This window comes from Astatotilapia calliptera, chromosome 17, assembly GCF_964374335.1.
Source record: "Astatotilapia calliptera chromosome 17, fAstCal68.1, whole genome shotgun sequence".
Taxonomy (NCBI): domain Eukaryota; kingdom Metazoa; phylum Chordata; class Actinopteri; order Cichliformes; family Cichlidae; genus Astatotilapia; species Astatotilapia calliptera.
In genome coordinates, this window is record NC_137438.1 from 26,423,105 (window position 1) to 26,448,383 (window position 25,279).

General features: G+C 42.3%; 1 protein-coding gene across 4 annotated transcripts in view; it reads left to right on the forward strand.

Annotated features, from left to right (window-relative positions):
• The window catches only part of LOC113009713 (fatty acyl-CoA reductase 1), a 58,946-nt gene that overhangs the window by 14,227 nt on the left and 19,440 nt on the right, over positions 1 to 25,279 (forward strand). For all 4 annotated transcript variants that reach the window (XR_013902810.1, XM_026148184.2, XM_026148185.2 and 1 more), the window contains exon 2: positions 8,725 to 9,012. Coding sequence is in view for 3 of the 4 variants with exons in the window: in XM_026148184.2 (XP_026003969.1) it covers positions 8,725 to 9,012 (288 nt within the window). In the remaining variant the exon portion in view is untranslated. The remainder of the gene's footprint in view (positions 1 to 8,724; positions 9,013 to 25,279) is intronic.

Sequence of the window (25,279 nt, forward strand, 5' to 3'; positions counted from 1 at the left end):
AGAGACAGCTGGTGTAATTACAGAATCCCTCTGCCATCGCATACAATGTCGACAACGCACTGACGCAAGCGTATACACGTGCACACAGAAACATTAGCTCACACACCAGCGCTCCCACGGCCAGATATCTAACGGAGAGCGCTGACCTTTGTGTTGACACTTGCTCATAGTTTAGTGAAAAGGTTGAATTAAAGAGGTCCTGCTTAAATCCTTGAAGCCCACGGCCAATATAATTAATTCTAATTAGATTAGCATTTAGCTGCCTTAGAAAAAAAAAAATGGAGTGGGAGAGAGAAGACCTGCCGTTTTTATGCGATAATGCAGTCTTGGATAAGGGCCCTTTTAAAAAGTGCTGCGCAATTATGTGGGTTTGTGTAAGGGACAAAGTTACTGCCTCATACACCAGAGCGGGGGAGTTGAGCTGCAGTATGCTGAAAAAGTCTTTAATACTGTAGTGTATAACTTGTCACATTTATAGTGGGTTTATCTGATGTAACATACATTAAGCCATTGCTGGAGCACACTCGTATTCATCATGTAGGCACCATGTCCTTTATGCTGTAGTCATGCTCAAATGGCTAATGCTAGTAGCTCTGTCTTGAAGAACTTGACACTCGATTAGCCATATGTAAGTTAAGCAGCCAGACAAAATACTGTAACAATGAAATATTCTGATCTTTATTTATGATTTCTTTCTTAAGGATATTATTATTGATTTCTGTGCCCTCTATATTGATGGTTATTTACACTTTTATTTATCTTATGTAGTATCTCAAGAAAACATCAGAACCACATTTTATTACGAAAAGAACAAAAACATTATTTGGGTGATGTTTTATTAGTGTGTAGTTTCCTCTTCTTTTAACGAGATCCATCAATGTCTATATTATGCAATGTAACAAACAATTTCACAGTTACAGCTATGTCAGTCTTAGCTAATGTTGTATAAAGGAGTTAATGGTAATGCTATTAGCAAGGCGCTAATAGCCTGTATTTGTATTTAATAGCCTCACTATTAGCTCCTTGCTATAGCATATGCTTGGCTTGGCTAACTATTAAGATAAGATAAGATAAGACTTTATTGATCCCACAACGGGGAAATCACCTCAGCTCAGGTACAGATATATGAAGGAAATACAAAAATACAATTAAGTACAATCAATGAAAAAAAGTAAGATAATACACTATATACAATGGTAGCATACACAGTATGTGATTATGGATATGGTTTGAAATATGGAAGACATAAACTATATAGCTTGGAAGGTCATGGAAGGTCCATTATGCATGAAGTGGTGACCGTGGATGTTCACAGTGTCCAGTGACTTATGACATCGTGATTGAGGAGTTATAGAGTCTAACTGCTGTTGGGATGAATGATCTGCGAGAGCGCTCCTTCCTGCAGCGAGGGTGTTTCAGTCTCTGACTAAAGGAGCTGCTCAGACCACTCACATACTCATGCAGTGGGTGACGTGGGTTGTTCATGATGGATGTCAGCTTTACTAGCATCCTCCCCTCACCAACCACCTCCACAGACTCCAGGGGACATCCCAGCACGGAGCTAGACCTCCGCACCAGTTTGTCAATCCTGCTCCTGTCCCTGTCCGTGCATCCACTCCCCCAGCAGGCCACTGCATAGAAAAGGGCAGATGCTACCACAGTGTCATAGAATGTCCTTAACAGAGTCCTGCAGACTCCGAAGGACCTCAGTCTCCTCAGCAGGTGGAGTCGACTCTGGCCCTTCTTATACAGGACGTCTGTATTTGTTGTCCAGTCCAGTTTCTTGTTGAGGTGAACACCCAGGTACTTATAAGAGTCCACTATCTCAATGTCTCTCCCTTGGATGTTCACCGGTGTTGTAGGGGGTGAATTCCTCCTGAAGTCTATGATCATCTCCTTTGTCTTGCCGGCGTTGATTTGGAGTACGTTGGTCTCAGACCAGCCAACAAAGTCACTGATGACCCCCCTGAATTCCTGATCATTCCCGTCTGATACGCATCCAATGATGGCTGTATCATCTGAGAACTTCTGTATATGGCAATCGGCCGAATTATAACAGAAGTCTGAAGTGTAAAGGCTGAACAGGAAAGGTGAGAGAACCGTGCCCTGCGGTGCCCCCGTGCTGCAGATTACCACCTCGGACACACAGTCATGGAGCCTCACATACTGTGGTCTGTTGGTAAGGTAGTCGATGGTCCATGCAGTCAGCTGTTTGCCTACTCCAGCTCCCTCCAGCTTCCCTCTCAGTAGTGCGGGTTGGATGGTGTTGAAAGCACTGGAGAAGTCAAAAAACATGATCCTCACAGTGCTCCCCGCCTGCTCTAGGTGAGAGAGGGATCAGTGTAACAGGTAGATGACAGCGTCATCCACCCCAATTCCAGAACGGTAGGCGAACTGCAGGGGGTCCAACACTGAGCCCACCAGTGGCTGAAGGTGGTGCAGGATGAGCCTTTCCATGGTCTTCATCAGATGAGAAGTCAAGGCAACAGGCCTGAAGTGGTTGGGCTCCCTGGGGTGTGCGATTTTTGGCACCGGAACCACACAGGAAGTCTTCCACAGTTCAGGAACCCTCTCCAGGCTCAGGCTCAGGTTGAAGATGTACAGGGCCACCTGACAGAGCTGGTCTGCACAGTCCCTGAGCAGTCTGGAGCAGATTCCATCCGGACCTGCTGCCTTCCTTGCCTTCGTCCTCTTGAGTTGATTTCTCACCTGATCAGCTGTGAAGTAGATGTGAGGCTGGGCTGGGCTATTAGCTGTATTTATGCCTAACAATTTAACTGTTACTCATGTTTTATACAGTTTTTATTATAATTTTAACTAGTTGCTGACAGTTCTGTTTATCTATACTATTGGATCATAACTTAAAACTATGAGCTATATATTTTACAAGTGAGTAATGCTAATCCATTAGCTTTAGTTAACTTTTAAGCTCAAACCTATTCAAGTCCACTTAGTATTTTAGCTTGACTATTACAATAGATCTCTCCTCATTCTACATTTTTCTGCTACATATGTTTTTCCAATAGCATGCATAAAGTATGATTATAAGCTTGTAATATTAGTGAGATTTTTATCTGAGGCTTGTAAATTTAGCTTACTTCACTTATCACTGTAAATTGCAGGCATAATAGCAGTAACTAAAAGACTAAAGGGCTTGCCCAGTAGTCACTATTAACATGCTTTTCTCAAGTGTTACTTTTAGCAGCTAATGTATTTTATTTAATCTTGTGGTCAGGTCATTACCCCACCCTCATCTAGTCTCTCTGGGACAGGGAAAAGAGACTCATTTCCTCTCTTCCGATTGTCATTGAGACAAGAACCAGAAACTGCCTTAAACAGCACGGTGAGCCTAACAAAACCAAATTTAGAAATGTGGACTTGTGGGTTAGGAGCTGGGATGACCACTATTGCTTCTGTTGATTCAAGCCTTTGATGGTGATTCCTCTGTCTCTAAATGCAGGATGTATTGACTTTTGTGGTTCTTTTGGATGGCGGATAAAGGTGCATCTCCTGGAGTCCCATGTTGGCACAGCACTGTGAAACTGCAGCCAGTAGTGGTTGTATACTTAACAGAGCTTTTCAGGTTTCTTTTTGTCACTGCCATCACTGTGCGATAGTGAAAGGGCCTGACTGTTCCTTTGTGCTGCTTGGCACTGACTAATGCTGCTTTAATTATTGGCTGTATTTTGCATCATTTTGCTCTTTCTATTTTTCCCACACTCACTCCCCTCCTCCCGCTGCCAGCTTTTGTCCGGCTATAATGGCTTTAGCCAGTGTGCAGCTGTGCAGCTCGATTTTTGCCTGCGTCTCCAGCTGCATTTAGCTGACCCAGTAATGGAAGGGTTGTGTGGGGAAAGGCCGGAGGCAGAAGGACTGCAGAGCTGTGGCTTAAAACAAGCTTCCTCAGACAAACGGCGTGGATTTCCTGTGGAGAGTGGCTTTTGAGGAATAATACAAAAAATGCCCTCAGTGTGAAGAAAAGGAGACATGAAATAAGGCCGGAGTGCAGCAGCATTAGCTGCAGACAACAGTAAACCTCTGCTGCTGACCTGTATGCCTTGAGCGTCACCCAGCTCTGTTTTTAAAGTGACCCCCGAGTGACTTTGGATGTGATGTGGTACTTTGTCAAGATGGCATCATAACCTGAGAAGCTTGTCCCTTAAGCTTTCAGGCCTTGTCCTTGCTGCCCAGCACTTCTCCTTTCAAGTCATAATATAGACTCTAAAAGAAGATGCAGTCTTATTCACCAATAACAACACAACAAGGTCACTGCTGACAGACCTCATATCTGCTTGTCCTTCATAATCTGTGTGATTGACAAGGACAGGCTGAGGGATTTAAAAGTAAAGTTTAATTCAGTATGACAAAAATAAACCAAGAGAATATGCTGGGTGCCTGAGGAAAAAGAACTATCTATAGACCCTTCATCCATGTTGAGATCCTGAATCTCTAGTGTTACCCAGAAATTTAGGTGATTAAAAAGTTCAGACTGTGCTTATTTATTTCATGTTTTAAATTTTGAGGTTATGCACTTGAAGGTCAGCTCCTTGGACATCTGTTGTATTGAAGTCTCATACTGACTGCATGTCAAACCTGGAGACGGTATAAAAGTTGTAGCCACCGTGATCTCAGTCATTGGGTTTGGCTGCATTTTGGTTGGTGCAACATGATTTTGCACCAGTCTTTGAACATGCTTTTTAACGCTGCAAAATCTGAGATTTTAACATGAGATTCTATGGAGGTTGACTTGGGCAAACCTCCAACCTCTTCCAGTGTGTCAGAAATGTGACCCTTCACCTTGAAAGGTGAGCAAACAGGGCTGGTGGTGGGACAAATTGGATGGAGTCGTAATCACCAGTGATCGACATGAAGGTTTGTGGTCCATGATGAAATCCTAGATGGACACATGCAATTGGTCAGAATGGTGCTCCTACAAATGGCCTGTATTTATATAGCGCTTTTACTAGTCCCTAAGGACCCCAAAGCGCTTTACATATCCAGTCATCCACCCATTCACACACACATTCACACACTGGCGATGGCAAGCTACATTGTAGCCACAGCCACCCTGGGGCGCACTGACAGAGGCGAGGCTGCCGGACACTGGCGCCACCGGGCCCTCTGACCACCACCAGTAGGCAATGGGTTAAGTGTCTTGCCCAAGGACACAACGACTGAGACTGTCCAAGCCGGGGCTCGAACCGGCAACCTTCCGATTACAAGGCGAACTCCCAACTCTTGAGCCACGATCGCCCCAAAGTAAGCTAAACTTAGTAGGGATGCTGGAAGGGGGTCCTGAGGTACACGAAGAGATCATCTTGAAGGCGATAGATGCAAAATTTAAATTGTAAATGTTTTGTTTTTTTTTTCTTTCAAAATGAGCTGTCCCTGAACTTCATGATCTCACCATATGAGTTCTTGTTAACGTGAGGCGGTGCCTAAACTCCTTTAGATATAGTTTACCGTGTGTGTGTGTGTGTGTGTGTGTGTGTGTGTGTCATTTTAAAATCAAGTGTCTTTAATTGCTACTAGTTATCTCAATGAACCAAAATTCAATTTATAAACTTTCAGCAAATACTTGGGATGTATGTATTCTATACTTCTTGTAGTCATCCTGTAAATGCATAATTCTGAACTAAAGGCCTGTAAGGAGAATAATGGACAGTTTCGCCCCACTTTCCATGTTGGCTTGTAGAGGGTGGACACCTTCAGCTTAACTGACAGGCATTGAGAGAAGCAGGAGGTGGAGTTGTGTAACCTTGTGTGTTTCACAAGCATTCAGTCTCATGAATTTGATTCATGCATGGCCGTTCCAACACTCTTCCAGCTGCAGGAACATTTCCATTGTCAGGCGTTAATCTGTAGTGACTTTCAGCCCATGTGCTCTTGTCCTCTTGTCCACAGGGAATCTATGTGAAGAACAAGGCTGAAATGTCTGGGGCCTCAGCAGAGGACCTTGACTGTGACCTCTTCTTGTTGTCATCTGTGTGTACAGAGTGGTAGATCTGGAGATACTGCCTTGTCTGAAAGTTGAAGATGGGGAATATCGAATTAAAATAATGGGACAAAATTGGGATTAAACATAGATGTCAGTAGGAGCCCCGGCGTTTAGTTTCTGGAACACATTTTTTGTTTTTCAAGTGCAGACATGTAGAAACCCAAACTGAATGCACACACCCATCTTTTTTCCTCGTGTTTGTGTGGAAAGGGAATCTGATTTTTAAAATTGCATGCACAGACGGCAGAATGGAGGGAAAGCAAGTAAATACAAGATTGTTTTTGTTATCTGGGCCACGTTTGGCTCAGGAGGATTTGGTTTTTGTCTTTGGGCAGACATGCTGGGAATCTGCAGCACAGGAGAGAGGATGAACGAAGCAAAGAGAAGGAGCGTAGCTTCATCTTGTGTACAATCACAGCTCTGCTGTATCACTGAAGGTGCTGATCAAGCATCAGTCTTGGCTAAATGTTGTGCCTATTGTTGCCAAGTGAAAATTTTACAAGTCAAGTCCTGCATTTTTATTGGCTGCTGCCAAAAAGTTGGATGAGACTGGGCGCGCTGCCACCCTCCCTGTGTGACTGGTTGGTGTGTGGTGGGGATGGGGGGGTGACACCAACCAGAGACAGGTAGCTGTCATCTAGTCTTTAAGAGCCGTGTGATTTATCAATGCTTAGTTGGCGTGGTTGCACACAAATGCTGGCAGTGTGCTGGTGAGCTTTTAGCCCACACATCAACACAGTGCTTTGATCAGATGGACTCATGGCACAACCTCCCTCACTGAGTCACAAACGCAGCTTATCTGCGGCCATGTGACTTCTCAGGTTGCATTCAGTTATAGTCGTCTATTGTCTACAGGAAATAAGGGCAAAGTCCAACAGAGTCAGTGTTAGTGTTACAACACAGGTGTCAAATAAAACTAAAAACTGCCATAAAACCCAGTTATGTGATTTATTGCATGTGGAATACGCATAATGTCAGATGGTTAAAGATAAGCCTTAGCATTTAATTTTTTATTTTATATTTTTTTTATTATAGCTTTAAACCAAACTTGTTTGCTGGGATTGAAGGTTGCAGCTCACTTTGTCATTACTGAAATCATACCATTCACTTCAATATACCAGCAGTCTTGTACATTTAATATATGTGAGTCTTTTCAGCCTCCAAGGTCCTGGCGTAATGTAATTTCTCATGCACTTGCTCACTTCAAGTGCATGAGAGGCTGGGGAGGGGGACAAAGAAATGCTTTTGATCCTATAGTTTGAACCAAGACTTTTCAAATTTAAGAAACACAATGACAACATTCAACATTTTGACTTAATTGTGATGTATGTGGAAGCCTGTGTTTATATTCAGACACTGATTGTCACTAACGCCTTCCCTGTTTTAGGTTTGGTTTTCCGAGATCAAAGCGGTGACATATAAATACAGTAACTGCAGCTGGGAATAATAGTCTAATTTTGATTCTAGCAATCCTCACTGTAATTGGTTTATAATCATAAAAAGCTATTTATATTATGCGATATATTTGCATGTCCTCAGTTACGTATTATATATCCAAATCTGAACACAGCAGAGCAGTAGAGTAACATGAAAGCATTCTTCCCTACTTTTTTTCTAAACTAAGTTTGGTTTTAATTTGGATGCATGGATAAAAGGAGTTTTGGGAATTTTTAGCAGACAGTTTGAATATTTAGTCTGAAGTGCTTCAGCAGAAGGCAGCTGGAATTTGTTTTAGGTTCTTGAAGATGCTTTTCCTGTCATCCAAAAGGCTGCTTCAGTTCCAACTGTTGAAGGAGACTCAGATATTTAACCTCTAATAGGGTTGTCACCTTGTAGATGGTCCTGAGAGTCACTGACCAACTCTCCCGTGTCATGGGAGTCATTAAGCACATGAGTCAAGGTATAAGTGGAGGTTGAATCACCTGGGAATAGATCTCTAGACTGCATCATAGCCTCTGTTCACTGATAGTCCCTTCAAGACCGATACAGAGTCCAAACTGATATTTTCTTTTCTTTTTTTTTTTCTATCAAACTGAATTTGAGTGAGTTGAACCTTAGTAGAATAATTTAAACTTTGATGTTTGTTTTTTTTAAACTAGTTTGCTTCTAAAATGGCTCATCTGTTAATCAAATATTAAGCTGCTTTTTCATGTCAGTGGTATTCAAAGAGTCAATCTATGACCAAATTATATTGTTTACTATATTTTGTACAGTTAAAAATAATTTCTGATTTGTTGCTTTTTGCATTCATGAATAAATGATAAAGGTTATTGTGGTTAGCGGTGATCAGTTGCTGCTTAAAATCTTGCTGAACCCTTGCTGGTGGACCTGACACACTCGTACCCACGCTCACACATGCAGCTGATGTCACACTGCCCCGAGCATCACCCTCCCTCCCCCTCATGGTATAAATATTCATAAAGTTTGCAGACTAGTTACATGCTTCTTCTCTGAAGGTCAAAACAGAGACGTGCCACCACTGATGCATATTTTTCAATTTATTGAAATGCTTGTTTTCATTTCCAGATACATGAGACTAAATCTGTCAAAGCCTGGACATTCATGCGAAACTGTGCACTTGTTGCATTAGTGCGATTCACAGTTCATATTTAGCTTCTTGCTGCATGCTTCATTGCTTAAACTGACACCAGCTTTAGAGACACTGATACAGTATATAAAGTTTGAGGTTGCCTATCCTCATTCTTATCCTCCCGCTCGCTCTGCAGGACTTGTGTGAAGGCCGGGACCTCGACGGGTTAGGAGAGCAAGCAACAGACGCACAAACCAGACTGACAGACATCTGCGGTGGCGCAACGGGTAGCAGCATGGCGTCCGTAGTGGAATACTACGCTGGCAAGAATGTGCTGATCACGGGAGCCACGGGCTTCATGGGAAAAGTGCTGGTGGAGAAGCTGCTGAGGTCCTGCCCTGAGGTCAAAGCCCTTTACATCCTGGTCAGACCCAAAGCTGGGCAGTCCATGCAGCAGAGGGTCAGCGACATGATGAAGTGCAAGGTACGAGCTACAAGTGCATAATGTTCTGACCGAATGGGCACATATGATCTGATCTTTTACCACACATAGTATAGTAGAACTTTGGAAAGCTTTGCCACGGTTCACTGTATGTATGTTTGACAAGTTCAGTAAATAACATGCTTAAAAGGTGTAGGATGAGAACTAAACAAAAGGCTAAATCAATTTTATTTATGTATTTATTTTAATAAAGTACGAATGAAAATGCATGCGCACACTGTTTTGTTTTTTGTGGAGATGTTTGGCAACTCTGTTGCTCTTGGAGAACCTGGCACATTTCTTCAGTGGATTTATTCTCTCTTAATGTCGTCTGTCTCTTCATATCATCTCAAATTGAATCCATGATGTAGAGATTAGGACCCTATCGGCGGCCAAACCATCTGTTGTGGGACTTCTTGTTCTTCCTGTGACTAAAGATAGGGGGGGGAAAACCCATTAAATTCAAATGTTTTTATTAAGCACCAATTTTAAGCCGTAGTTGTCTCCGGGCAGTTTAAGGTAAAGATTATAGAGAAAAACCTTATGATCCACTGATCTGTTATGAGCAGAAACACCTTGTATTGCTGATATTTCAATACACTGGACATATATTTTTTTGAACCCATGCATTTCTTTGAAGGCTTTAAGGCTTTAAAATGAATGAAATTGATGAGGAAAGGCAGCAGTCACTTTTAAAAAGTTCTTCTGTGAAGCCATTAATTAAACCATGTGGCATTTAGTGAATATGCACATTTGACATCGCTTATTCATATTGCCAGCTGTAAGCATGTTTGCAGAGCGATAGAAATTTGCCTTTGAATTATAACACCAGCTTGTGTTGCCATGGCGAAATAAGCTTAACGACATGAGAAATCCAGCCCCTGGTCTCCAGAGTCCAGTAGTTCATCTGTGAGCTTCAGAAGAGGCACCGAGAGAATATATGGGGTCCGATCAAAAATACCAAAACGCTAATGAAATGGACGTTATTTAATTGGAAGTACAGACGGCTTAAAGGGGAAACAAGAGACTAGTTAATCTATAAGAGGATCTGGAGGTTTGGTATTACTGAGATAGGTTGGAGTCTTGTTTATCCTCTGGTTTAAAAAAACATTTTTATTCTTATGATCATGCTCTCTTCCAGGATAACAAGGATGGGATGCCATTTGGTATAGTGTAATTTCTCTCCAATAGAGTTTGGGGATAAATACAATATTCAGGGTCTTTCCTACATAAGGAAAGATATTGTCTTGCTCTAAAGGAACAGCACATGAGTTGTTTACTCAAATATGAAATGCATTTTCTCTTCCTCCAATTCTTATCCCTGATATTCCTGCGTTTGCTCTCACAGCTATGGCCAGAGGTTCTATTGCTAACACAAAGAGAATTGGTGACAGAGGGCAGCCCTGCCTGGTTGATCGCTGTAAATTAAAGGTTTTGATACGTTATTATTAGTTAAAACTTGTGCTGTTGGATGTGTATACAATAATCTGATCCATTTCAGGAATGTTTCACCTAGTCCATATCTGGGGAGCACTTGTAAGAGATAATTCCATTCTGTTCTATCGAAGGCTTTGCACGCATCTAGTGATAGCAGCGCAGTGTCCTCCCTATTGTTTTTCTCATAAAGTACATTGAGGACACGTCTTATATTATGATAGCCTTGTCTCGTTTTAACAAAACCTTGTTGATTGTCTGTTATCAAATTAGGCACATATTTATCTAGTCTCCTAGAGAGTGCTTTACACACAATCACATCCCATAAGACTAATTCCCCTATAAGAGGAGCATTCAGTCGGAGGCTTATTTGGCTTCAATAAAAGGGTTATTGTAGCTAATCTCAGTGAGTCTGGGAGTATTCCGGACTTATATGACTCCTCATACATGTTAAGAAGTGGCTGCATTAATTTATTTTTAAATGTTTTATAGAATTCCATTGGACGTCCATCAGGGCCAGGCGTTTTACCGCTATTCAGGTCGTCTATGGCTTCTGACAGGTCTTTTATTGTTAAAGGACTATCAAGGGCTGTTTTATCCTCTTCTGAGAGGGTTTGAAATTTTAACTGATCAAGAAATGCATCGTGTTTCTCTGTTTCCTGTATATTCAGATTGGTATAAAGATTGATAAAACTCTCTGAAATTTTCGTTTATTTCTAAAGGGTCTGTTGTTATAATACCCGATTTGGACTTTATGTGGGTGATGGCCTTTTCCGCTTGCATCTTTTTTTATCCTCCAGGCCAATAATTTTCCTGCCTTCTCTTCTTGGTCATAAAAGAATTGTTTGGTCCACATTAAACTTTTTGCCACTTTCTCTGCTGTTAATTTATCATACCTGGCTCTTAGAATAGTCAAATTGTTTAGTTTAGTGGGATCATTGCTCTGGTAAAATTCTGTTTCATTAGATTTAGTTTGTCTTTCTAACGATTTTAATTCTTGGTTATATTGCTTACTCCTGTTGCTACTGTAGCTTATAATTTTCCCTCTTATGTAAGCTTTAAATGCTTCCCACCTAATACTAGCTGTGGTTTCATCTTTATTTATTTGAAAATATTGATCAATGCAAGTTTCTATAAATTTGACAAATGATGGGTACTTTAACAAAAATGTTTGCATCCTCCATCGCTTTACACCTTGATCAACTTCACCCAATCTAACTGATAGACATACTGCTGCGTGATCACTAATCACAATACTGTTATACCAACAGTTCTCAACACAAGGTAGTAACTCTGTAGAGATAAGAAAGTAAGCTTGAGACGACCTATCCAGGTTAGGGTCCAGGGCGCAATTAAAGTCCCCTCCTATGATATAAAGGCCCTCCAAGGTTGATATTGTGAGAAATAGATTTTCATAGAAGGATGGGTTATCCTCGTTGGGGCCATAGATATTTATCAGATTTATTTCTAACATGGAGATACGGCCCTGCACAATTACATATCTCCCGTTTGGATCTGTAATCACCCTCGTAGTTTGAAATGGGATTGACTTATGTATAAGAGTAATGACTCTTCTGGCATGTCTAGTAAAAGAAGAGACCTGACCCTGCCATCTTTTGGTTAATAAATGTATCTCTGATGCAGTAAGATGAGATTCTTGTAGGAAAATAATTCTAGAGTTAAAATGTTTTAGTCGGTTTAATACTTGTTTCAGTTTAGCTAACTTCCGTATCCCCCTAACGTTCCAGGTCGTAATGTTAACGTTCAAAATGTTTTCTTTAGTTGTCCTCTCCATAAAATATTGTCAGACTGTTTACTTAAATAAACAAAGTAAAGGAAAAATTGAAGAAGCAGGTTTGCACATACATTCACACACTCACACATACCAGATAAAGAACTTGTAAACAATTTCTGATTGAACATTTTCATTTCCTTGTTGGAAATGTCTCCCCCCTCCCTTGAACAAATTATTTGGAGGGCGTTAATCCACGTCACTGAGGAGTAACTAGTCAACGCGACCTCTCCAAAACCCCATAAATCAGACAGTGTATACTAACCATATGATACAGATTTTTTCCCCAGTAATAAAGTAAAGTTTACCCTTGGTAGGACAAAACAAAAAAAGACTTAGTTGAGGTTCAGCTGTTAATATACAACCCAAAAACGATTGCGATCAAACTTAGAACGAATATGCGCTTAAAAACGCTCAGTTATGTTAACATAAGTTCAATTCAATTTTATTTATATAGCACCAAATCACAACATAAGTCGCCTCAAGGCGCTTCATAGATACAGAGAAAAACCCAACAATCATATGACCCCCTATGAGCAAGCACTTTGGCAACAGTGGGAAGGAAAAACTCCCTTTTAACAGGAAGAAACCTCCGGCAGAACCAGGCTCAGGGAGGGGCGGCCATCTGCTGCGACCGGTTGGGGTGAGAGAAGGAAGACAGGATAAAAGACATGCTGTGGAAGAGAGACAGAGGTTAATAACAGATATGATTCAATGCAGAGAGGTCTGTTAATACATAGTGAGCGAGAAAGGTGACTGGAAAGGAAAAACTCAATGCATCATGGGAATCCCCCGGCAGCCTATGTCTATTGCAGCATAACTAAGGGAGGATTCAGGGTCACCTGGTCCAGCCCTAACTATATGCTTTAGCAAAAAAAAGTTTTAAGCCTAATCTTGAAAGTAGAGATAGTGTCTGTCCCACATAAATTCGAGCTCAAAATTTTATCGGTCTCTTATCAGTGACTCAATTACTGGTCAGTTATGTTGAAGCAGAGGCAGTCTTATGGAGTGTCTTAATGGTTAACCTGTTGTTTAACCGACTCACTGGTGTTGAGCATCTTCTGCTGTTTCCTTCGGCAGATTCTTGTAGAATTTTTCGGCTTCTTGAGGTGTTGAGAAGAGGTGGATCTTTCCACCGTACAGGATCCCGAGTCTGCACGGGTTGTGCTGGAATCCACGGAAGGCATTGATATCAATACACAGTTTGACAACCGGGTGAAATCACCGTCGGATCCGAACCGTCTCCGCAGACAGATCCTGTGAAAATGTGATCTTGGCCCCATCATGTGTAATTTGTTGTTTTCTTGCTTCCCGATATACCAGTTCCTTCTCTTGGAATTTTAAGAAATGAACAAGCACCGCTCTGCTCTGGTTTGGTTTCCCGGAGGCAAGCGTGCGATGCACTCGTTCCAGTGTGAATGACTTGTCGGGCGCTAGCCCCAGCCACTTAGGTAGCAGGATGTTAATAAAGTGGAAGAGTGATTGTTGCCCCTCTGCTCCCTCTTTTATGCCGAAGACGCGCAGGTTCTTTCGTCGTCCGCGGTTTTCCAAATCATCTGTTTTGGCTTCAAGAAGTGCGATTCGTTTGATAGCCGAGTTCAGTGACGTTTCTGTTTTCTCAAGTGTGCTTTCAACTTCGGCAATGCGGGCTTCGGCCTCTTCGATATGAGCCCCCTGGTTCAATATGTCTTGCTTTACCTCCGAGACTTTACCCTCCAGTGCAGTCACTGCGCTCGCCATCCCAGTCAGTCTTATATCGATGCTGTCCAACTTGGCTCCAAAATCCGACCGGAGTGATTTGAGTTCATCCGGGGGTCCACTTCATTATTCACCCCTGTGTATCTGGTGTGCTTTGAGAAGTAGGAGAATATGAGTGCACTGGATGTTTAATAAAGTCGGGAGGCTTTGGGGCAAAGGATGTCCTAAGGACAAAAAGATCAGAGAGAAAAGCTGCGGGTTGAGAGGAAATGGGTGAAGGAGACAACAGCAGAGGGAAGAAAGGAGGAGAGAGGTGAGGATGAGCTCCGAATATGTGGCGTCAGCTGTATCAGCAGCAAAGCATGACTCAACAAAAACCTCCAAACTGTTTTCGACTTAATGAGGACCAAAGGATTGACGCTTGCTGTGCGTCGATGTGCTCGCTCGCAGGCGATGCGTGCTCCGGCCTCTGCTCTCTGTGTACCATCAGCCTCAAACTGTCAGTACACCTAAGAAAACCTCCTCTGTATCACTCCTCCTTCCTGTGATAGCATCTATTTTTACTGCTCTCATTGAACCTTGCTGCTGCATTCATTATTCTCACAGCTGCTGTGATGGCAGTGGAGCAGCAGTTGGAGAATGCGTACCTTAACGTAGCACAACACTTTTTTGGGGGGGGGGGTGTATTAGTTTTTTTGGTTTTTTTGGTTTTATTTCTCCCTCCTCTTGTCAAGGTGACTGCGATGCCTCCGCTTCAGAGACTGCCTCTCACCATGTAATTAGTTTACTCTGACACAACAGCGCTGTAAAAGTGCCAGTTATAACACCCTGTAATTTAGGCTCAGCAGAAATGGCGAGAGTGGGCGACAAGGAGAGGAGTTTCACATGCACGGCCCTCCTCTGCTGTGGCTTTCAGGGGAGAAAAGTAATCGTTGACGATCAAACGGTTTATTTGTCGACGCTTCAGCAACAGAGCTGCATAATTTGTATACTTAGGGTTATGTTAACTTGGTTTAATGCTGCAAGTCTAGAAAGCCTGAACCTGTAAGAAGTCTAAGGGTTTTGGATTAAAGAGCACTTTTAATTTATACATTATACATACAAGTTACTAAATGAACAATGATTATGCACTAAATAAATCAAATAAAACAAAGTAAATAACACGGTGTTTGTGTAATAAAAGCCAGGGTACTCAACGCAAACAATGGGGAAACTGTAGGAGCGCTAAGCACTGACTGACAGAGTCCATCAGATCTTTCACATAGTTCTTCAAAATGCATACAAAAAGTCCATTTTTAGGGTTGCACGTGTCTTAGCTATTGTTTTGAAGCCACTACATTAAACTAACTCAAGCGTTCTACATTTGGCCTCTGTGAAAGTAAAATCGTTTGAGATGGCATCAGACAGCTTCTGGGTTTGAAAAGTAAGGCCATTGTTCTTAGAGCCCATCGGGGGCAGTATCTGTGGCCTTACTGAAGTCTGTCGGAAAATGACCCGTGGTCCTGGCTTTCTTCGGGTCATATTAAAGAAAAAATGAAACCCATTTTGTACATTTTGCTTATTTCAAGTTTCTTTGGGCAGGATTATTAGGATGTGCGCTGTTAATTGTTTTGCAGTCGCAGATCCATGCCTCTCTTGTTGGCAAGATGGCAACAGCAGAAACATTCAGCTCGAGGCTTCACAAACAAATCACACTTCATCTGACATATATACACTGCTTCTGGTTAGTTACTGTGGGTTTGCTCAGACCCCTAAAGGTCATTTACTCCAGTTTACTGCAGAAGAAGTCGCTTCAGCAGTTGGGAGCAGTCTGATTCAGTCAGTTACCAATTATGGTTATCAGAGAATCAGAATCAGAATCAGAATGGGTTTATTGCCAGATGTTGAGGTTTACAACATTAGGAAATTGCTGCGGTGCTTCAGTGCAGACAATAAGAATTAAAGTGCTATGTAGAAAGAAAGATATGTGCATGAGATATACATGAGAATAAGAATTATGAGTGCTACGTAGAAAGATGTATACATGAGTGCAGGTGGTGATCAGTGCCAGACATGAAATGATGCAGTGACACAGCGTAGGGTCATGTGTTATCAATCATTGCCTGCCTTTTTATGGCATCAGTTAGCCATTTTAATTCAAAATTACCAAGGGAAAAAGGAATTTGAACATTTATAACAACTACATAAATGACAGAAGCCATCTTTAAGGAAATTTATCTAATTTAGACTTTGGCTTTTTTTTTTCTCCCCACATCTGTGTTTTGGGAAGCTGTCCAGTCGTCCACCTTTTGTATACATGTTTTTTTTTTCTTTAATGAAATCTGTCAGTCATCATAATGTGCCAGTTTGATTCTTTACTGCTGCCAAATTAGCTGAATGGAAGTTTCCAAGACAATTTCAGCCTAATGAGGATTCATTAAGCTGGATTAGTGAAGCCTTGTATGAAGAACAAGTCCTGGAGGAGTCACTGGGAAACCCCACAAAGCCGCACTAGCAGATCTGTGTCACACAGCAGCACCATGCAGGCAAATTAAAAAAAAAATAAAAAATCAGTAAAAGGAAATATAATGTTGTAAATTGTTTGTGTACAATCAGATTTTTTTTATTATTTTTAACACATCTCCCACTTGTGTTTGTAGTATTTCCCCTGCCATCAGGTTTTTCATTGGTTTTGGCATCCGTCTATTAGTGTCTGCTATCAGGTCACTGCTTGATGCTCTGCCAACCGCAGGCTCGCTCATGCTCAGTCTGCATTCAGAAGTGATGTCATTAAGTTTCCATGACCAAGCTTCAACTACTAATTGGTATTCATGCAAGTCCTCGGGTCAGTATTATTCTGTTCAGATTTGGGATAATTCATGAAGGCGAACCGCTTCGTCTCTCAAGTAGCCTCTCTTCTCCTCCTTCAAACCAGGCCAGTATCTTTTCTTACCACCTGTTGCTAGGTAACGGCCAAGAGATCTGTCCCATTGTGTTTTTCAAAGGATGCAATCAGATGAGCTGCCCCGAGCAGGAAAAGGACAAACCGATAGGAATCTCATTGTTTCTGTGCTTCTCCGCTGCTCCGACTCTGACATTTAAGCTCTGTCTCTCTCTGTTTCTGTCTGCGCTGAGGCTTCTTTGATTCACTGAAAACATTTGGATGACTGCAGCTCTTTCTGCGGTACCGGGTGCCGAATGGCATGTCAGGCACTTGATAAGTAGGCCTTTGGGTACAAAAAAGCCTCTCTCCTGCTCTGTGGCATGCTTTTCCCACCCACTAGCAGGCTGTTGAAGCCTAGTCATAGTGTTTGAGGCTTTACAGCACACTGCAGAACCAGCTCTGTAACTGTGAAGGATGTGCTGGGCTGTCAGCTGAAGAGGTGGAAAGTGGAATGCTTGCGGTAGGAACTGGGGTCTTCTGGAATTTAGCCGACAAGGCAGGATCCTGTAACCGGGGGGGGGGGCTCTGTAGTCATGCTGGAGAGGCTGTTCACTGATCAGTGTGGCAGCTGGAGCACAGATGGCTCTAAATGATCATAAACGTTCTGCCTGCATTAGGTTCATCTGGAGGCACTTCAGGAAGGAGTTGGAATGTTTAGAGACGTTGCAATTACGGCAGGCTGACTTGCGTCATTGTGAAGCTGCCCAGACTTGAACATAAAGAGAGTTATTAGTATGAATGTAGTGCATCACTGCTTGATGTATGATAAGATGCCTGAAATACCTCCGCTTAAGACACGTCATGGAAATGGTCACACCCGAGTATGCGTGGAGCGAAAAAAGTATTCGAGTATTAACACGTGCTTACGGATATGATCCATTATAGATACCAGCATAAAGATTATCATTGTCTGTGATGCCAAAGTACTGAGCTCTGTGAAACACAAGTAACAAAAGTGTGACACTATTTCGTTTTTTACAAATTAAATGTCAATGTGAAAACAGCCGTGACTATGGATGGGGTCCTCTCCCTTCTCTGTGGTTTTCAGTCGTTTACCCATTATTACACTTTGATCTAATATAACTGCACTGTTGTATTGATTTCCTCTTGTTTGCATCCACAGCCAGGTGATCTTTCCAGCAGTATAAATATTCAAGTTTCATTGATTGCTGCTGTCCCTGACGGGCAACCCTGGGCTTCACTTGTGGAGCTGGGCATGAAATTCGTGCCAGCTGCCAGCATCTGAAGCATCTATCTATCGCTCCCCGGGGAAACGTCAGCCTGTTCTTATCCTGTTTCCCAATGTTAATTCCTGATTTAGTGCTTATTAGCTAAATCCTTCACTTAATGTGTGCCAGTGTGCATTGCAGTGTGTTTAAGGTGTGTTGAGGTGTGTATGTTTAAACAGCAATCTAAGGATGAAGGTGCGTGCAGTGACTTGGCATTTGCTGCTCTGACTCCTGCAAAGAGATGACTATTTAGAGCACATGATATGGCAGCTAGTCTGGCCTTCAGCATGCCATTTGTTCCTCTGTGGTTGTTTGTCGTGCAATAGCATGAATTAGGCAAACAGAATGAGGTGACCTAAAGCTCTAACACTCCTCCCTCGAGAGAGAATGAAAAGGATTGCATGTAGTTAGTCCACAAATTAAGTCAAGTTTATGAAACAGACCAGCATAATAAAGGTTGCTGGTGAAGCCGTTTGGGAAGAGGGGGTGTTCTTCCGGAGCTTGTTTCAGCCCTGCTCAGTGTTCCACAGATGTATGTGGAGGGAGACTACCTGACTACCTGAAACGCCATGTTTCTGTGAGGCTGAAAGTGTTGAGAACTGCAGTCCCTGGAGGTGCCACATGTGGCTGCTTCCAGACGTCTTCAGTTTCCTGTTCCTACCTCAACAGATTGTTGGCTTAAGGCTTAAAGTTAGTGGGTGTATTCTCTCAGGTGTCCCAACACCGGCTGCACCATTAGTCCCTGAACCGTACCTCAAGTCTCTATTTGTAGTGTTGATGTCTTTTGGAGTATTTTTACTAGAATTAATTAGTTAAAATGTTAATGTCCAGTAAGTTTGTGCTTCAGTTTTGATGAATGAAATTCAGGTATTTTATTAGGCTGTTATACAGCTGGTATCTGTGTCTGTTAGCCAACTTTTATGTCTGTCTGAGATAAGGCTGTGCGATGTGACCAAAATCTCATATCCCGATTTAAGACATCTATCGTCCGATAACGATATAAATCACAAAAACTTAAAATTTTCCAAAAATTCTGTGAATCTCGGGCAGCTCGACTTGCATGAAGTGTTTCCAGCTGGGCGTCGTGTACCTGGAGTCGAATGTTTTAACAGATGCATGAAACGATACATTTTTAGACATAAGTTGTAACGGCCACTGTTTTCTTTGAGTATTTATTACACGGCGTGCTGCGGGGAAAAAGCCTGTTCTAACGTTTGAGTCTAAGGTTTATTTTTTAGCACCTGACGGCTCTTTTTTTTTACTTCTCATCCGTAAATACTCTGCATACTCTTTCACGTGATTTGGTTTATTTTGAAAAGTCTCAACAGGATCTTGAGCTTTATTCTGAAAGGTTTATGTGGAAAATAAACAATCGGACACGCGATGGTTTTATCGTTATTGTTGCTAAGGACAACGCATAAAAACAGGCGCTTGTCCGTCCATAGTGTGTTTATAATAAATATAAGAGAAAGAGAGAACTTTAAGAAATTAATAGAGCCAATACAGTGACCATCAAAATGATGAAAAAATATTGCCGTGAACAGTTTATTTTGCGACACCACAAAACAAACAATAGCGTAAAATGAAACGATAGAAGTTTTTATATCGTGATCCGATATATATCGTTATATCGAACAGCCCTAGTCTGAGAATGCGTTTTATATTCTGTATCTCATCCTTGAAAGAAAAATAACCCTGAAGTATTTAAAGAATCAAATCATGAATCAAGGCTTTTTAATATTGTATGAACAGCTGGAGGCAAGTGAAGTCAACAAATGGGGCTTAACTAAAGAACGAAAACACATGGTTTCAGATTTGGTCTGGTCGAGATGAATGCAATCCTGTTTCCTGTCATTAAAGGGGCAGAGAGGGTCACAGAGAGGCGGTTTTGTCCTCGGAAACACCCTCAGATCAGTGTGAAAGAACCTAGTTTCTGACGTGTTGCCTTAAAGATGATATTTTAATAGTAGACGGAAATAATATACACAGTTGTTGGCGATCCACATTCTTCAAAAAGAATGTCTTGAAACGAAATATTTAACGTCACTTTATTGTTTGTAAGAGATTCGGCCCACTTTTCTTTCAGAACTGCCTTTTCATAGTCATGTCACAGATTCAACAAGGTGCTGGAAGTCTTCCTCAGATTCTGGTCCATGTTGACATGATAGCATCACACAGCTGCAGAAGATTTGTGTTCAATTTGTGGTCTCCCATTGCACCATCACATCCCAAAGGTGATCTACAGGATTGAGATCTGCTGGCTGTCGAGGCCATTTGAGAGCCGTGAACTAATGGTAATGTTCAGGATTTGAGCTTTGGCATGATGGTGATGCCCAGTGGTCCCCAGGTAGTGGGTAAAGCAAGCTGACGGGAGTGGTGCTTGGGTTATTTACCACTGTGGTTATCTGTTCTCCTTTGTTTCCCATTCTGATGCTTCAGCAGGTCGACTTGACCGTGTCTGCATGCCTAAATGCACTGAGTTTCTGCCATATGATTGGTTGATTAGATATTTGCATTAATGAGTCGCTGAGCAGGTGCACCTAATAAATCATTACTATGACTATTGACTCAAATCGGACATCATTTGTCTAATCCAGTGCATCACATGTGGTTAATGATCACATTCTTTCTGCATAAAAGCAGAGTGCAAATGGCTGCGAATGCAATGAGATTTGTTTTGAGCTAATGTCACTCTGACCTTTTACTGCCTGAGCAAAACTATAAAAGGTCCAGAGAGGCCTTGTAGATTGGTGGCACCAGACTGCTGTAAATCCGGTACTCAAACAATGATGGGCTTTCCTGTGACAAGCACAAAGAGTTAACGCTGAGGAGGGGAGTGCTGGAATTAATTATCAAGTGAACTTGGCATTTATAAATGGTAAGAGAGCACAGCTAATTATCTGCAGCATTTAATATGGGCAGAAAAGCAAGCAGCGCACACAATCTTGCTTATGTCTCTCCTTTTGCTCTTGGAGGGTAATAAAATTCCCCTTCGCTCAGCAGGAGGTCATTGTCTTAAAGACTGGAAGCCAGCGGCCTCCCGAACGCCAAGCCCAGAAACTCTGCATTTGCTGTCACCGCAGACTTGATTACTGCCCTCGTATTGATTGCTTCAGTTGAGTGTACGACGAAAGCACGGCCATGAGAAAACCCTCCATTTTCATTACTTTGCTTTAGTGAGCTGTTCCCCACAAATCGTGATCAGTTGGATGAGATGGCTGAATAGAGAGAATGGGTATTGTCTCTCTTAAGCAAGTCGTGAAATATAAAGCCTTGTAAAGGCGGCATTTGCTGCCAGGTAAACCAGAACTCTCCCTCCTGCATTTACCTTGTTCCACCTATTTTCATCAACTATTTTTTGGTATCTTGGTGCCAGGTACCCAGAAAAAGCTAATCGTTATTAAGGCGGTATTTCTGAAACGGCAGGTATTGTTTTGGGGGGGTTTTCTGTTTTGTTTTGTTTTTAACTGTGAGGAGGAGTGTGCTGAAATTTGTTGTGACACAGGATTGTAAAATGTATGTTTTATATCACTGGAGACGATTGGAAATGAACCCATTTTTTTTCCTTAATTTGCTGAGAGCTTCAGGAGGGTTAGACACATCTGTCCTCCTTCACAGCTTCCCATGAGAGTCCTTGCATTTCTGATTTCTCCCCAGGCTCAGCGCTTCATCCTTACCGCGGGTGTTGTCACTGAGGCAGACGGGAGAGAGGGAACCTCACTGGTATCTGGAAATATAATGATGGTTATTCAGCATCCTTCACCCTATCTAGAACCTTTTGTTGACAGCCCAGGAGGAGATTTGGTTTGTGCGAGTATCCTATTATTTGACTAATTTAGTCAGTGCATGCCAGGAAATGGAGGTCGACACTGGAGGTACAGATACATTAATTGCTTCTTTCTAACACGTTGTGGTAGAGCTTCCCCGGCTAATATAAACTACCCGGTATGGTCGTCTCAGGTAGTCGGCGGGGAAAGGTGCTACAAATGAACAGATTAAAAGAGAAGGGTTCCATGAATGTGAGTCTTGGCTCGAGGTCAAGAAACTGAATTTGTTTACTGATTAAAGATGGAGAGGCATTAGGCAGTAGCTGTGTACCCCTGTCTTTATCTCCTTTCAAACACACACATTCTTTTCCATTAATCTGATGACCTCTGAGTAACCTACATGTGCAGGTTTCAAAGCAGTCAAGCTAATATCAAAATATCTGCTCTATGCTTCCCATTCGTTGTCCATAGAACCAGCTGTGCAGTGCATTTCAAACTTTCTTGCCGATATAAAGTTGAGGCTAAGCCAGCCGCCCGTTATTTTGCACTTTTGTGAGGATCAGAAATGAAGTTTTACTTTACAAATAGACTTCTGACGAGATCCAACTGAAGAAAAAAAAAAGTCAATTTAATTTTAAAAAGAAAATTATCTTATGAAACTTTTATTTTGTATCAGACAGCAGCAGGATGCATCCACAGGGGGACTGTTGCATGCTGCAGGGCTGAAAAGACTGATGAAGCCAGCAAGGTTATGCAACCCTGTGTCTGACGGAAGCATTGAAAACATTCAGGGTATTGCATGCATTTGTTGTGGAAGCCGTGCTGGAAAACGTGTTGGGGAACAAAGACAACAGGCGGTGACAGGATGTATTGTCACCTAGGTGACCAAACAGGATGTTTTTATATGTACTGTCACTCATTCAAAGTGCAGAAGAGCTGCATGTAAACAAAACTGAGGTGCCGGCTTTAGAAAAATTACAGAAATTACACTCCTAGGTCTAATATAAGAAAGACAAAGAGGAAGAAAGAAATGTGGGACTTTGTTTAAAAGCATTATGACTCTTCTGGTTTGCTGCCGGGGCCACCAGCCTCTCAGGAGGTCACGTTGGACCTGAAGCGTGCAAAGCATACCTATCATTAGCTCTGCTTTGTGCTGTGTCCCATTGTTACCTGACATTTTGGCAGCATAACAGTCTGAGACATCGCCAATGATCTCACAGCTTTTGTGTGTCGTCTTTTTGCTCATTTTGTGCAGCTCTCTTTGAACTTTTTTGGTCCTGGAGAATCGAGGAAATGGTCTGTGTGAAGGGTCCAGTTAAAAAAAAAAAAAAAAAACACGCAAGAAGAGTGGAGTTAAAGGGCAGTTAGCGAGAAGTGAGGCTGTTCAAATGGCATCTCGGTTTGGTGGGCTGAAAGGAAAGTGCCATTAGTGTTGGGTTTCTGTGAAAGTCCACACAGTGGCTGCTTGAAGCACTCTTGATGGAGGATTTATTGCCCTTTGGGTCTACAAAATGACACTCGATTGCACTGGAAGTACAGGTGATGACCACATTCAGACCTGTGCGTTAAACCAAAGGAGTTACTTTATACTTCTGAAACTGCTGCTTGTTCAAGGCCATGACTTTGTTTCAGGATGCAGCACTGAAACACTTGGCTGTGGTGATGTTTCACCCTCCAACACCCACCCCCACCCTCACAGCATCCTCCAAACTGGTGGGCTATTGTCTTCCTGTACAAGGCGGTTTGCTCACTAACACCCGTGAGTTGGAGAAGGGTGCAGTGGTAAATACGTGCAGTGGAAGGCTGGCACAGGCCACTTATCGCCCAGAGAGCTTTTTACAAAGCAGGGCCTCAATCCCACAATGCCATTCTCTGCCTGCGCCTGTAACAAAGAGCTCTCTGAAGCTCACATTGTACGCCCTCTTTCACCCTTTTGACCCTGATGCTCTTTCTCTGTTCTGGCTTTTTCTGTAGTTTAACTTTGGGTTACAAGTGCTTCAGTGATCTGCACGTGCCATGATTTGGTGAGCTGTAGTCAGAGTGCACGACAAAATGTAATATTTATTCATTTAATCCTTTTTAAATGTGCATACTGATTGTGTAGTGCATGGAGACTGCATTTCTGTGTGTAGCAGAGAGTACAGTTTCACACAACCAGATAAGAGAGAAGTGAGCAGCTGGGAGAGAAAGAAGAAGCTTCTTGCTCAGAGCTGCTTGTGTACCTGCTCACCTACTACGAGTTCAAATGTAGAGGAGGCTTTCTTTGTTCCTGGCAGCTCGTTTCTCGTTTTGCCAAAGAAAATCTGAGCTATGTTTTGCAGGCGGACTTTGCCAGTAAGTTGATAAACGTATGCTGTTGAGTAAATGCTGTATTTCCCTATTTTTATTTTATTACGTGTGCTGGTAGGGTGAAGTCAGGACGGGGCTGTCGCAACAAAGTGGCACTTGTCTCTTAAGAGATCATCCAGAACATCACAGGAAGCTCTACTGCAAATCATAAACTATGGGAAGGATGAGGACTGTTACACATAAAAGCTGCACTCACTTTCTTTTAAAATAAACTTAGTTTTCAAAGAACAGTAGTATTTTAAGTATAAATATTGGAGATGCGCCGATATCTGCGATAACTGTTAACCAGGAAATACTTGCCTTCTTCTTCAGTAGATCATCTGCCTCCATCTCATCTTATCCCCAGTGTCCTCTCTGTGACACTCGCCCCCTGCATGTCATTTTTCACTACACCCATGAATCTTCTCTGTTGTCTTCCTCTTTTCCTCCTTCCTGGCAGTTCCACATTCAACATTCAATATGTCCACTCTTCTGGAGAATGAGGCGTTCCCAAGCTAGCAGTATTAATAATCTCTCCTGTATATCCTGGAACTTCCCCCAGGGTCCCTACATTCCTTAAAGCCCTCACCTAGGAGGTGTCCAATGAGGCATCCTAGTGAGATGCCCAGATGGCTACTTCTGATGTGGAGAAATGGCAGCTTTACTATCATTATATAGCTTGTTATATATTGTTTAAAGTTGGCAAGCAGTAACCTCATCAGTTTAGTCTTTCTGCACTGTCTGTGTTATATCAAGAATATCAGCTTACATACTGTTATGTTCGTCATGCTCTGCACCGTTTGTGGTCAGAGGATGGAGGAAATTGCTCACCCTTTTTCAGTTGCTGGGTTGCTAACGTGGTTTTAGCCTGAAGAAATGTTGCAAATCTCATTAAGCCACAGTTGCACTGTCAAATTTTGCGTGTGCTTGGGCGGCATTTGTGAAAACACTTGTTGGAGTTTTAACACTTCTTTCTTTAAGTGTCAGAGCTGTGAATACGTTGTCCTACCGCCGGAGCTCTTTTAGCTGATGACAGCTACCCTTGAGCCTCATCACATGCGAGTAGAGCAGAGCATAAGCACTTGGGGAAAGTTCAGTT